Below are 14703 nucleotides of genomic sequence, written 5' to 3' on the forward strand. Positions count from 1 at the left end.
AATCTTAGTGTTGTTCTGTGGCCCGCTCTACTGGCTGAGCAGATTTATGTGCATGGTTTTGATGGGTTTTTTGGACCCAAGCCTGAGCAACACTTAGTGGGCAATCATTGTCAGCAGCTGTGCTGAGATCGGCAGAGGAACACTGCCGTTTGGCGAGGTGACATGATCAGTGGTGTTTGAATGGTCACTGTTACTGTATGTGGTTTAACTGGAGATTCCCTTGAATGCTGCACTGACCAAAATGGAAAAAAAAAACCCACCTATGCAGCTGAGGTTCACATAAAGTGCAACAATTAATGATGCATATTAAAGGCACATAAAAAACATGGGTTGTCGCTTGTGTCAGTTATTTTCATTGGGATGCTTCATTAATTGTGTGTTGTGTAAACTCAAGTGTTTATTAGCTCCAGGTCAAATGGATGTTATCATCCCTGATAAGGTAGTTATTCTAACTTAATGCATGCCTACGGATCCCATTTATATCCAACCAATTTCAAACAGTAAAAGCTGCCCTGGGGTTTTAATACTGAGTTATAAAGTACTCCAAAGTACTTGTGTTAGCTAATCAGCCCAAACACAAAGCACTCCTATAGTAAGTGCATTTTTTAAAACCAAAAGAGCTACTCTTTTTGTTTTATTTTCAATATTATTTGATGTTGTATTTCTCTCTACCCCCCAGGGAGGCGTGCACCATTCCCTATTTTTTTTTAACTTAATCTCTCTCTCTCTCTCTCTCTCTGTCTAGCAATAGGTGGCTCTAAATGCTGTTATTATCATTAAAGCGCTGTTATATTGGAAGAAATAATTAGGTAGCCTTCATTTCTTCCACTTTTATGGATAATAAATTACTGTGATGAGACTCCGAATGGTTTGTGTGTCAGGCTTGTTATATTGCGTTGACTGGATTTATTGAATGTTCGCTTAGACTGAAGCAGTTGATAGTTATGCTCCACCCCCTGCATTTCAGCACCACATACAGGGGCCCTGAAAGAAGAGCGTCCCCTCTAGGCTCAGCAAGATCTCTTCCAGCAACTGCTTAGCTTTCCCAAACGTTCCACTAGTCAAGTTCCCTGCCTTGTGAACTGCTCTCACGCAGCTGTTATCATTACTGTTACAGACCAGCCTCTCACTATGGGCTGCCAAAAATCTAGTTTGCTGAAGACCATGGCAATGATGGTCCAATGCTGAAGACCATGGCAATGATGACAATCATGACATCAGTTAGTAGTAGTAGTAGTAGTAGTAGTAGTAGTAGTAGCAGCAGCAGCAGCAGCAGTAGTAGAAGAAGAAGATTCTTTGATTTGTTGAATTATGGGCAGTTTCCTATCTCCCTTAATCGAATCCACAGCTCCATGTTGTCTTGAACCCCTTACCCCTTATTCACCCAGAAGAACTGTCGTATGCTTCCAACTATTGCAGTAGTTTGAGTGCCTTAGCATTGTCAGAGAGACAGCAGGACACCATTAAACCGTATGAGTGAGAATGAGATTCTTTTGGTAATTAAGAGCGGGGGAGAGAACAGCCTGAAAGCATCGCTGGAAGGTCGAACAAATCATGTCTAAGCCTCACAACATGCTGCGGGAGAGTGTTTTTAATTAAAATCCCTCCCTCCCCTGACTATATTCAGAATACAGAACGAGAATGGGTATTAATTCTTATCTCAGAAATGGAAAGCTCCAATAATGTTTTTCTCCCCCTACTAATTTCATGAAGAGCATAATTACAGCCTTTTCATTTTCAGTCTGTATGTAAAGTTAGTGGCTCATCTCATTGTGCCCGGCGAGCCAGAGAAATTCAGGTAAAGTGCAAAAGAAGTGAAAATGTCTAACCGGAGCCACTTTAGATACATCCTTACATTTTACGCCAACAAGGTTGCTTCTGTTACTTGGTACAAACTATTCAATGGAACTCGTGCAAACTATTAGAATTTTAGATAATAACAATCACCATATTATTCGTTTAAAATGTGGATTATCGTTTACTTTAGCATAGTTGGGTGGAAAATGCTCAAGTGTTGCTGCAGGGGCAGTAGAGTTGCACAGCATTTCAGGCCCATGTTCATTATTTTTACTGAACTTTTATTTTCACCTGTTTAGCGAGTTGACATCAGAGAATATATGATATCGAAAAGGGTGTACAGTATGTGTCCAATCTAGTAAATTGCCTGCATTTATTTATGTGCAATAGAAATAACATTCTAAACCTGTGGAGATTGTCAATTTTATGGTTCCCTAGAAGAATTGCAGGTCCACTTTGCCCTTTTCCTTTTTGAAATTGGATGTAGTATAGACCCCTGTAGACATGTGATACAGTCCTGTTTGTGTGTATTGTATTGCAAATTGAAAAATGGCATCCATTATAATTGCACTCTTGTCTGACTCTGTGGAATTTCTGCTCTGGCATGCTCTAGTTATAGCAGACATAGTTGCAGTGACATTACATTAGGGTAGTTATGGTGTCAGTACATAGGCATAGTTATGAACGCAGTTCACAAGCACAGCTATAATAGCAGCACACTGGTATGATTGTGTTTGTGTTGCAAAAGCACTGGCGTTTTTCCTGTGCATATTGAAAAATTTGTGTAAAAATACATGCCACAGTGCTCTCTGAACATGTCTAGGAGTAATGAGGTTGGTGAAATTGTCTCGGGTATGGATTGGGGTCTATTTTGTTCAAGCATATTCTCCTACATGTTGCTGCTAGTCAATTTCAAAAACCAATAAAGACTTCGCTGAGAAGATGAGAAAAATATTATGTTCTTTTTATGCCATTAAGATAGCTTCATTGTTTTTGGAGCTGCATCGTAAATTGCATTCCAAAAGTGCTGGGAAGTTTGCGGGGTGCCTGAATATAACCGCAAATTCCTTGAGTGCTGAGCTGCTTCATTTTTTCTGTCAAATTTTAAATAAAACAGTTCAAGTGGTCACATGCTTGTGCTCTTACTCTGTTATTTGTTCATTTTCATTTTAGTTTCATATGGGAATTTTTCATTTATTGTTCATTTATTGTTGCATAGTACATGTGTTGTAAGTTATCCTAGGTAAATGGTGGGCGTTGCTCATGCTCATTATCTCAGGACGAGTACATGAAATTATTATAATGCAATATAAATAAGCACATGAAACTATTATTATTATTATTATTATTATTATTATTATTATTAGTAGTAGTAGTAGTAGTAGTAATAGTAGCAGCTAATCAGTAATAATAATAATAATAATAATAATAGATAAATAGACAGATAGATAGAGGCACATCTCTGTTGCATGTGTGTGGGATGAAAGCAGGCTTGTGCAGAGGATGCAGGGGGGCTCCCTGCAGTTTGAGCATTTTGCAGCAGGTTGATGGGGTTTATCCTCAGGCAGTGCCTGTTTCTCTGAAGCGGGCTTTCTACTCTTCACTGACCAGTATCATTGCTCTTGTCCTGCTTGATGTTTTCACATTCATGGTACAAATTAAAGATCCGTAAACCATTTGGGTGAGGCCTCAGACATGGGCCACTGCGTCCCTATTTGTGATTCTCCTTAAGAGGGTCTGTTTAACCAGAAAATAATGGATGCTACAGTAACTTCTGGCTGTGTGGTCTAGCACAGCAATTAACTTGAGCTGGCATCTTTGCTTTGAGAAAAAGAAAGTCTGTCAAAAATTGCTGTGTTTCTGGCATAGGAGACCTACTTTTTCAGAACCTGTGACTTATATCATGGCTGTGCCCATGGTCTTTTCCCAAGTATAACTTCCTCAATAGAAAATTAAATAATGAATAATAAAAAAACTGTGAAACATGGGTTTTATTGCTGGCATTTTTCCTTAAATACTCACATGTAGAGGCCCTTCGGGAGTAATCATTAATGCTACATGTACATCTGGATGTGTTGCACACCTACCTTTTAATTAACTACATTTATAGATATAAATGTGAGATACTGACCTAACAAGCCACATATGGTGCAATGCACAAATGAGGAGGAAATGAATCTGTGATGGAGGTATGAGCCTGTAGGAAGCAGATACAGATCTTCAAATATCATAAAGGTTTTATGAAATCAAATTTAAATGACACTACGTCTGTCATAACACCAGTGCTGCTCACCTTGACCCTGTTGACCTTTTGTGAAATGTAATCCTGAAATGCATTTGCTGAGTTGGAAAACGATTCTGGATATTCTCAAACTCTTCTGTGGAAATGTTTCAGTTTGGTGCATTTCTTAGATATCATTATATTTCTCCTAATGGATTTTTCCCCTGCCTTTTCCCTCTATGAGAATTCCGAAGGCACGGTATTGGATGTGCAGAAGCCACATCAAACCTGTATCTTTCTTCAGTGCGGTTATCTCTCTCGTCACACACAGTCTGTCAGGAATTTATTATTATTTTCTACACACGCTGTCCCATTGTGTAGCCCATTTAATTTTGATAAGTCATTGTGCAGGTGATAAAGGGGGGAATTTAAAGAGCTCTCTGCGTCGCAGTCCGCTCCCGACGGCGGAGGGTAAATTGTTATTTCAACACTACAGGAGGAGGGAGATGGGATTATAACGGAAAAGGATGAAAAAAGCGAAAAAGAAACACTGGGAAAATAAAGTTTGGCTTATCAGGAGTCGCCAGCAGCAATGTGCACACAAAGCCAAGCAGAATCCAATTTACTCTTTCCTGTTAGTTTTAGCGATATCAGTGCAATTAGCCGTCACGGGTCAGAGTTATGCGGCTTGGAAAGTGATTTCCAAAATCCCCAGAGAGAGCGCTCTTTTCGCGGTACTCAAACACTGGGAAAGGACGCCAGGATTGGACACGGTCATGCGCTGAATGGCACTGGCCTTTGTTGTGGACATCTTTGCCGCTCGTTATTTATTTATTTATTTATCTTAAAATAAGGGCGATTTTGCACTGCCAAAATAATTTTGCTGTGTTTATGAAATCTGGCTTAATGTGGGTAGTGTGTGGCGGCAGTGCCCTGGATGGGAGGTAACACATAGTGTGAGTTCAGGTGTCCTGCATCCCCTGTGTCTGGTGAGGAGTGATTATGGAACGAGTGAGCAAGTATGTTTCTGGCATTTATACTACGTGACCTTGGCCTATTAAGCTGATGCATGGAGAAAAACAGTCAGTGTTTCCCCCCCTCTGCCTCAAATTAAACCTCAGCCTCCATGAAGGGAATGACAGAGTTCCTTTAAAAAAAAGAATAAAAGTCAGTGCAAATCCCATGCTGCAGCTGGGAGTCTGTTTTTGTGAACCCTTTGCAGACTAAATTGCCATTTCAGATCTCTCTCTGTCTCTCTGCCTCTCTTCTTCTCGAACAACATGGACACACACGTTTTTCACACACAAAAAGAACATCACTGTATCATGGGACATAGGTCTGATCTGCATACGTTGAGACTGTGTTAAATGACACGCAGTAAAGTTGTGGTACAGTGACAAGCTTACAGTAAACCTAATGGAAGGTTCCCTCTTTCTTTATTTGTCTGTCCTTCTGCAGGTGAGATCTGCGCATTTAAAATCCATGGGCAGGATGCTCCATTTCAGGCCGTGGTTCTCAACAAGACGTCGGGTATTGGCCTGCTTCAGGCAAAGAGCCCCATCGACTGTGAACTGCAGAAGGAGTACACGTTCATCATCCAGGCCTATGACTGTGGCTCTGGCCCCAGTGGCTCTGGCTGGAAAAAGTCACACAAGTGAGTTTCAAAAGAGCAGGTAGTCTACAGTATGTACAGTGTGTGTGCAGGGCTGCCCTTACAGTATGTTTGTGGCAGTTTTGTTCTCCTTTCTTTATTTTGGTATACAAACTACAGCATGTCCCATTGGCTGAATACATTGCCGTTGTATTAATATTGCTGCACATCCTCCAGAAACATATGGTAATAATTAGCAGGCGTTCAGGGTCTTATATTTTCATTAATAGCAAATTGAACCGAAACAGATAAAAATGTAATCCTGTTATCCCTCTTGCTGAGCACGGCAAGCTTAAATTAAATTTGTTCTGAATTACACTGGGAAAATTCATTCCTACAACAGAACACAGTCAGTATATTGTTTACCCCTATTTTGTTTGATAAAGTCCTTAGCTGGAAACTGTAAAATATGACTTAGTCAACTGAGAGCAACAGTAAGCATGTAGAGCTCTCAAGAGGGAAAATGGTAAAACAGTCCTTTAGATTCAATGAAATGCATCAAAGACTCTTTAAATGTAAAAGCAATTTAGTAAAAAATAAATAAATAACCAGCCTTATGCTCATAAGGACTGAAAAGCTATGAAACAAGAAAACATCTGAAGGCCTGATAATTGTGAACCCGTTTAACTTTATCTTTATATACCTTATATTTAATATATATTTTGGTTTTTAAATGAATCATTATTTTATTATAATGATATACCTTCTATGAATATGAACATAAGATTTACTGTATCTTAGGGTTGTCTTTTGTCATCCAGAAATGCCTTTGAATACTCTTTCATAAAAAAAGTGACACTTTAAAATATACTCAAAGATATACATGAATATTATATTTACATGTAATTAAATGCCAACACCACCAATCAGTATGCACACATACATGTTTAGTGGGATTAGTGTGCCCAATGGTCTTGTGGTACTCAGCACCCATATGGATGGAGGTGAAGGAAAACAAGAATGGCTGTTAAGATGCAGGTGCCACTGACTTGGTTGTCTCTCCAAGCCCTGCTGGATGCATATTTTGCAGGTGAGCCCTCAGATTGCTTCTTGTCCTTTGATATCTGGGCTCCATTTCACAAATGCAAACTACTTTGTCCTTCTCTGAACCTTTGCATTCGCTGCAAAGAATCCAAATGCTTTCCAAACATTACATCTTCGATTTTCAGGAGAGATAATCTCCTTGTTGACGGTTGGTTCAGAGTTCTCGGCCTTGATGCTGCTGCTTTAGTGTAGTTGGCTTGGCATTCAAATTATGTTTGCAATGTGAAATCTGTTCTGACAGCTCTACTGCAAATACATGCTGTTACACCCGTAATAGTATGCCATGTAAGAAACACAAGCTATAATAGGAGTAATATTATGTCTATAATGGAGTCAGTGTTAGTTATAGTTAGCTTTATACAGAAATGTTTTTTACAGTACAGACGTACGCACACACACACACACACATGCACGGATGCACATGTGCACACACGCACACACGCACGTGCACATACACACACACACACACACACACACACACCATATTATTTGAGAGCTGGTGTAAAACTGCCAATGTAGTTTGACAAACAGGTTGGTCCTGACTTGCTAACCACTGTTCTAAAGGGCTTGTCAGCTCTTTGATAAACACCCTGCGCTACTCTCCACAGTCTTCCATCACCAAGTGTTTCTTCCAACCCTCACCCTTTCATAGGCATGCTGTCAGCACTGCTGTAAAAGTAATCCCCCACTTCATCACAGGGCCAAGTGCTCCTCCAACAGTCCAACCACCTCTCCATCACTGAGCCCAATGCCCCTCCATCAATCCTTACCCCTCCTTCACAGAGCCCAATGCCCCTCCATCATTCATCACCCCTCCATCACAGAGCCCATTACCCCACCAATACTCCTCATCCCTCCATCCTTGAGCCCAGTGCCCCTCCACCACAGAGCCCATTGCCCCTGCATCATTCTTTACCCCTCCATCACAAAGCACAATACTTCTCCAGTAGCCCCTCTGGGGGCTTTAGTGAGTCTAGTTTTATATCCTATTTAATTAAAAATGTATTTCTTTATTCAATCACCAGAGTTTCTCCAGAGATCTTTTTTTAGATATATTACTTTGCATTAAATCAGTAAATTCTGTGTGTGCATGTGTCTGTGGGTTCAAATCCAGCTCTTACATAAGCTAGATCTTTTTCACACATCATCTGTCAGTCGCCGGTTGAAGTAATCAATGTCATTATTTACCATCAGCCTCACAGTGTTAATATGTGCTAGTTAGCCCGTGGGGGATACGCGCCCCCCAGGGCACCGGCGGGGGTGGCTCTGACTCGACGCCGGGCCACAGTCAGCACGCACTTGCTCGCGCAGCAGGGAAGCCGCAGTAAATAACTCCACTGTGACAGTAATGCAGTACAGTACCACTGTTCCTCTCAGTCTCTCCCTCCCAGACATTAAAGTGCTGTGAAACAGCACCTGGCAGGCCATGGCAGCCAATCTACAGCAGCTCCAGAGATTTCCTTTCCCACTCATTTAAGCGCAAATTTGAAGAAATGTTTAGTAGTCACGATCCTCATGTTGCTCACTTTGTGCCTGTCTCTTATTTTGGGCAGTGGGATTCTGGTGTCAGTCCCTGCACCCCTGTGCTGGAAATGAGCTGTAAAGCAGGGCTCATCCGTGCTCCCCAAAGTCCCTGCTTTTTCCGCAGTGTAAATTACACTTGACATGTTGAGGTAGAAGCAGAAGAACAGTCAAGAGAATTATGCAGTGGTGATGACAATGAGCAAGATTAGGGATGACATGGGGAACTGGGAATCTCAGTGTGTGGTTTCTTCTCTCAGAAGGCTTCTCTTTCCCCTCTCTATCTGCCTTACCCTCTCTTTCACCTTTTTCTTACCCATTCTGCATCTTTTTCTACCCCCATCTCTCTTGCTCTGTCTGTCTCTCTCTTTCTCTCTCAAACACACACATTTGTATGCTTTATTGGCTTGAAATGCATGACACATTTTTCAATACACCTAGCAAAAGCCTTCACAGTGGTACGCCCAGCTAAAAGCACCCATCTCTCCTGTGATGTCTCGCCCCGTGATCCGTAAGAAAACGCTGACCACGCCGCTGGTCCCAGGGGGTGACTCATAATTCCCCGCTGTCCTGCCTGGAGAGTACAGGTTCAGCTGGCAGTCAGGTGTCTCATCGCCTCCCTGCAGTCTGCCTGTACCAGCTGTGTGTGGACTGCAGCTCCAATGACTGTGCATCTCTGATGGTGGCCTGCGTAGTAAAGAGAGACAGCAGCACTGCAGGGCTCCAGGGGATGCTTGCTGGAGTGCACTTCACTTAAACTGAAGTCAAACATTACAGGTCTGCGGATATTATTGGTCTTTTCAAATTTGGTAGAAAGGTTATAGACTTATTACATTTATGAAGGTTATTAACTCATAAAAGGTCAAACTAAATTTGTTGAGGATTTTTTCGGCACGTTACATGGTGCACATCCACAACTACTCAAATCCACACAGGCATTGCAGTGGCTCCTTCTAGTCCATTACCTGGCTGTTAAGCAGATAAACCCATACAGAGGGGCTACTGAACATTTTACAACCCTGCAGTTCACTTTGGTGATTCGATTTTACAGGAGCAAATCTGATTAACCACCTGGCAGCTGTGGTCAATGGCTCCTGGGATTTGAACCCATGACCCTGAGTCTGGTGTTCTGACCATTAATCAATATGGCTGCCTCATCACACTGCTTTGCACTATGGCTCGTGCTTGCATTTGTAAAGACAGATACGAGAGAGCTAATTATCACTCTATTCCCCTGAGCCCTTATGTAGTCTCTTCTAAGAGCAGTAGGAAAGGAAATGACCACATCCAGTCTTCCTGCATATTCAAACAGGCCAGGACTGCTGTAATAAGACTGGCTACCAGTCAAAGAAAAAATAAACCTATTTTTCAGTTCAGATCAGTTTTAATGCTGCTCGTGAACATCCCGTTGTGCAGGGAGCTGTCAAAAAGTTGAGTCATATCCACCGGGGATGTATGAAAGAAGTCTGTCTGCTGTCTGTGTGGTTATTTACTGTGAGCATTATTTAACGCTCACTGGCAGTGGAAGACTGTCTAAGGGACTTTGTGCGCAGGATGGAAAATAAAACACCGCTAATGAAATGACACTTTATTTTATCCTCCGTGCACAAACTGTTTGCGCAGCACTACGGCTGCGACTGAGCTAACCCAAATATGCAACTGGAATATGCTGCCAGCGCTAATGAACGGCTGCTAAATGCACGTTTGTGGCTGCCTGCCCACCTGTATGTAGCGCGGTACGGGAGTGCTCCTTTCCAGGTGCGTGCCGTCAGAACGCCCTCCCCCACAGCTCGGCGCTTGGCATATGTCTGCCCTTCCTCCCCCTCGAGCCAGAGCCGGAATGAAAGGTACAAGCCCTGTGCATTAATATGACAAGACAAGCACTTGTGAAGGATTTATGGGCCCCCCGCTGGCACCACGCTCGTCGGCCGTCTGTCATTGTTTGCCCATCCTTATTCACAGCCTTCTGATTTATTCCACACTTCTTTCTCCGGGAGAATGAAGTGGAGAGGGAAAAGACAGCGCTGCGTGTGTGTCAATGTGTGTGTGTGCGTGTGTGTACGTGTGTGTAGGGGTATACATGTGAATGTGAGTGCGTATAGTTGTGTGAGACATAGACTGGGATGCAATCGAAAGTTTCCTTAACTTCGACAATCAATTGAAAACAAGAACAGATAGCAAGAGTAAATATGCTTTTATTGGTGTAGTGGTTAAAGAAATTGGATGCAGGCCACAAGATTTAGTTTAGTACAAAGGGTGCTCATTTTGAATTATTTTCAGTAAATTTACATATGTATGACTCCCTAAAATGAACTGTGCTGATCATGTAATTAAAGGCAGAGAGAAAATATGAATACATTCTTCTCTGTTACTTTTTTATGATCTGAGGAAAGCCATTTTTAAGTGTGACATCCCTCAGTGAATACATTTTCATAATGGATTTCTGTGACTACCAGATGTTCAGAGGAGTTTAATATGGGGAACATACTGCTATTGTTGTCATTTTAATCATTTCAGTCAAATCATCTTACACAGTCTACAGTCTGTTCATGTATGCATTTTTAATGGTCTTTGTTACTGGAGGACATTTCAGGTGAAAGGTACAGGGGCTAGGTCCCAGTTGACCAAACTGAACACCGCGAGAGCACTTGTAGGCATCTAAGCTGCGCTTCCGGTGCTTTTGAGGGTAGCTTGACATAAACGAATGTATCCTCACGCTTGATTTTGACTATTCATTCAAGGATGATAAACAGTTCATAAAGAACCATTACCGGAACCTGCACTTTATATGGAATCTCCCCCCGTCAACCTCCCACCCATCACCTTAGCCGCTTTGACTCATTGTCTCCCCCTGCTGTCTCTCCCCTGCCAGGGCAGTGGTGCACATCCAGGTGAACGACGTGAACGAGTTTCCACCCGCGTTTCGAGAGCCCATGTACCACGCAGCGGTGACGGAGGGGAAAATCTACGACAGCATCCTGCAGGTGGAGGCCACTGACCAGGACTGCTCGCCACAATACAGCCAGATCTGCAACTATGATATTGTTACCCCGGACACGCCCTTCGCCATAGACCGCAATGGTATGCTGCTGTTACGTCCTGTTCATACAGATTTGTCCACTTTCTACCATCTGCCATTCAGTCCCCTTTGCCCATACTCACTCTTCATAGTATTCTCTCTGGCACTTGGGGGGTGGGGGTGGGATGACAGAGGCCCTAAAAACTTTGTGCTCTAATTGCGCAGGGATGGGGTGGTCTGGGCTGGTAGGGCCCAATGTGACATATTTTCACAAAGCCCAAAATCCTTTGCCCATGCCCACCTCCAGAAATATGTCTTCTTGTGTATGCCTTTTGATATGTCATGTTTTCAGTGTCACACTGGCTTTGATACGACTGTTGGGCATGTACCCTTTTTTTTTTTTTTGTGATGCATAAGGTTACAAAGAAGTGTTTTCTCATCTCATAGAAAGGAGAAGGGTCATGGCATCGTATCGCTTTCTCGGAGCTGCAAAACGGCACCGTGTTTTCCTGTGTGTCCGAGGTTCTTGGGCAGAACTTGTTCAGTTTGACCCAGAATGACTGCAAGGGCAAGGTCAGCTTTAGCCTTAAGATCCCTTTCGCTGAATCAGACCAGACACTTTCCCATTTAGCCGTTTCCTGCAGTGCCCCTCTCCCCATTACTCCTCTCTCTCATCCATCAGTACGGGGAGGGGAGGGGAGGGGCTGGGGGGGCGGGGGGGTGGGGTAGTGCGGCTGCCTCTTTCTGACTCTCAGGGGAGGGCTGCTTTGCTCGCTCTGGCTCCGGATCCTCGGCCCGGCAGCCGCAGTGCTGCACAGGATTCTTCCCGCCGTCTGGACCACGAGCGGCGCTCTGTGCTCAATTAGGGCCGAACTCACACAGAATGATGCATGGGGACCACCAGACTGCATTTTGTTCCGAGGGCTTTCGTGCCATCATTAACAGTGGATCAGAGACCTGGGAGGGTTATTAAATACAACAGGACCTCTGGCTTTTGGTGGCTGTGAGAGAGGGAGGACGGGAGAGGCAGAGAAGAGTGCCTTTCATCTGCAGGCTCTCGGTGATAGAATTGGTGGAATATATTTTTATCTTTTTCTTAGAACACGGGCAGAAAAAAAAAATATATTACATTCTAAACAGGATAGAAAATGCCTTTCTGATCGAAGATATATTGCCATGCACCCACTTTGCACATCCTATAGTAAAACTTAATTCAGTTCATGTGCATATTATATGCAGACCTGGAGAAGTGAGAGAGTGATCACATGTCCAATGCCCTCCCCAGCCCCGGTGCCCTTTACAGCATGGCACCCACTACATCATTTACAATAACTGTGGGAATTATTCTTCATAGAAATATTACAAATATAACAAGTGATGCTTGTTTCTTTTCAATACTGAAACATATCCCAATAGTATCCTTTTTAGACGTCCTGAGACATGGACAAACCTGCCATCTTCAGTGAAATGCAGAGACGTCTGTTACAGCCGGAAGGGGGTAAAAAATGCAATTTGTTATCTCACCACAGTTGTCAGCAGTCACAGAACATTTCGTCTGCTGACACGGATAACTTGATGTTGCAATTTAAAAGAGGGAAATTGCGTCTCCATCAACCGGAAAGCATTGCAGACGCGGACGAAGGCAACAAGGGGTGAAATGGGACGCAGGGCCCCCTCAGTCCCAAAAGCTCCACTCCGTACACCAGGGGCATGAGGTTATTTCCGCGAACTCGAGACTGGGGGCCCCGCCTGGCGTCTCGCTCGCCCATCTCATTAGTGCGCCGTTACTTCCGCAGCTCCTCTGTGCCCACGCGGAGGGGTGAAGGAGAAAGAGAGGGAGGCTCCGGACTGCGCTGCTCGCGCGCTGTAGGGTGCTGGTCTTGCTCTTCCACGTCCCCGCTGTGCCATGACTTACCAAGCGTTTCGTGTGCCGCAGCTCATCAAGAAACAAAAAGCGTGAGAAAGGCTGCTTATCCCACATTCTTCGAAGTACTATGTGTTGTACAAGATCAAAAAAAGTTAACCCTGCCCTCAGGCACCCTTACAACACAGCTCTGAGCTCTCGACAGCAGAGTAGCTGTGATCCACTCCTTACTGGGCCTCAAATCCCTTCTGTCCATAATCCCATCATCTTGTCAAGGTCAATTTTATCATATTTACCAGAAAGTTATTATTTCAAGCTATTTTTGATGAAACCTTTCAAAAGCAGATCAAACCACTGACGTTGACACGGTTTGCTTACTCTTTTTACTTTTTTAAAGATAGGATTCATCGCACAGTGTTGTGTTTAATAATGTAGAATCCTCCCCAAGGCACCATTATATGTTCTAATAAATAACTTATTATTTTTTGAAGCAATTTTTGTGAAAGAAAATATTTTGTTTTTTTCCATGTTTTGTTTTCTCCGTGAATCAATTCTTTATCTGTACATGCTCTCTTTTAGGTAACATCAGAAACACAGAGAAGCTCAGCTATGATCGACAGCAGCAGTACAAAATCATGGTGACGGCATTTGACTGCGGCCAGAAGAGGGCAACAGAGAGTGTCCTGGTTCGCATTGATGTCAAACCTGTCTGCAAACCTGGCTGGCAAGGTAAGGATCACTACATTTGTGGTACACCTGTACCTACCACTAACTACTCTACAATGATGAAGTACTGCCTCTTTACAAATCCAAGCACTTGGTTCCACAGCTTTTTAACATCCACCAATCATTTACCAGTTTCTACGATCATGGTCCATTAAATGTATAAGCCACAAATAGACCATTAATATCAATATCATATATCATCTGCTCGGCAGACATCCTTTTCCAGGCTGGCAAAATTCTCCCCAGAGAAATGTTCCATTAGGATATTTGAGTTTATAGATGATCATTTGTGTCTGAATGAATGATAATAAGAGGGGACTGCCATTTTAAGATTATAGCAATGTCATATTTCAGAGTTCAATTTTTTGTAAAGATAAAAATGTGCTGCGTTACAGAAGCAGAGTGAGATGTACCAGGGCTCTGGGAGGGGTGAGCTGACTCGGCTTGGATTCGCATGGTTACATTTTTCACTGGGGTTTTTAAGCGAGTGCTCTGATAGGTTCAGAAATGCCATAAACCCATGACTCAGATTTGACATTTCTCATTTCTGTCACCACCTTTAAATTTACCCATAGAGTCTAGAGTGCATCAGCACTATGTCAAACCGGGTTCTGAACACCCAAAGGGTCCGGTAATCTATTCCATGCTTTGATAGCTGTGTAAAATACCTCCACAAAGCTGACCACCTTTTCCTCTTGTTCTGCTGACTGAACTGAACTTTAAATAACCTGTAGTAAGTTATCATATATATCTCTATCTGATGCACCCTGTGTTTCCTTTTCCTTCACTGAGTCTCTCTTCATAGCTTTAACTGTAAGCTTGATATCCAGACCCAGTGTTGTGCATTGCGTATGTGTGTG

General features: G+C 43.0%; 1 protein-coding gene across 2 annotated transcripts in view; it reads left to right on the plus strand.

Annotated features, from left to right (window-relative positions):
- LOC118209547 (calsyntenin-2-like) overlaps window positions 1–14703 on the plus strand; it is a 276935-nt gene that overhangs the window by 194388 nt on the left and 67844 nt on the right. For both annotated transcript variants that reach the window (XM_035384944.1, XM_035384947.1), the window contains exons 3-5: window positions 5477–5672; window positions 11107–11315; window positions 13697–13846. In XM_035384944.1, the coding sequence (XP_035240835.1) occupies window positions 5477–5672; window positions 11107–11315; window positions 13697–13846 (555 nt within the window). The remainder of the gene's footprint in view (window positions 1–5476; window positions 5673–11106; window positions 11316–13696; window positions 13847–14703) is intronic.

This window comes from Anguilla anguilla, chromosome 12 (genome assembly GCF_013347855.1).
Source record: "Anguilla anguilla isolate fAngAng1 chromosome 12, fAngAng1.pri, whole genome shotgun sequence".
In the NCBI taxonomy this organism is placed as follows: Eukaryota; Metazoa; Chordata; class Actinopteri; order Anguilliformes; family Anguillidae; genus Anguilla; species Anguilla anguilla.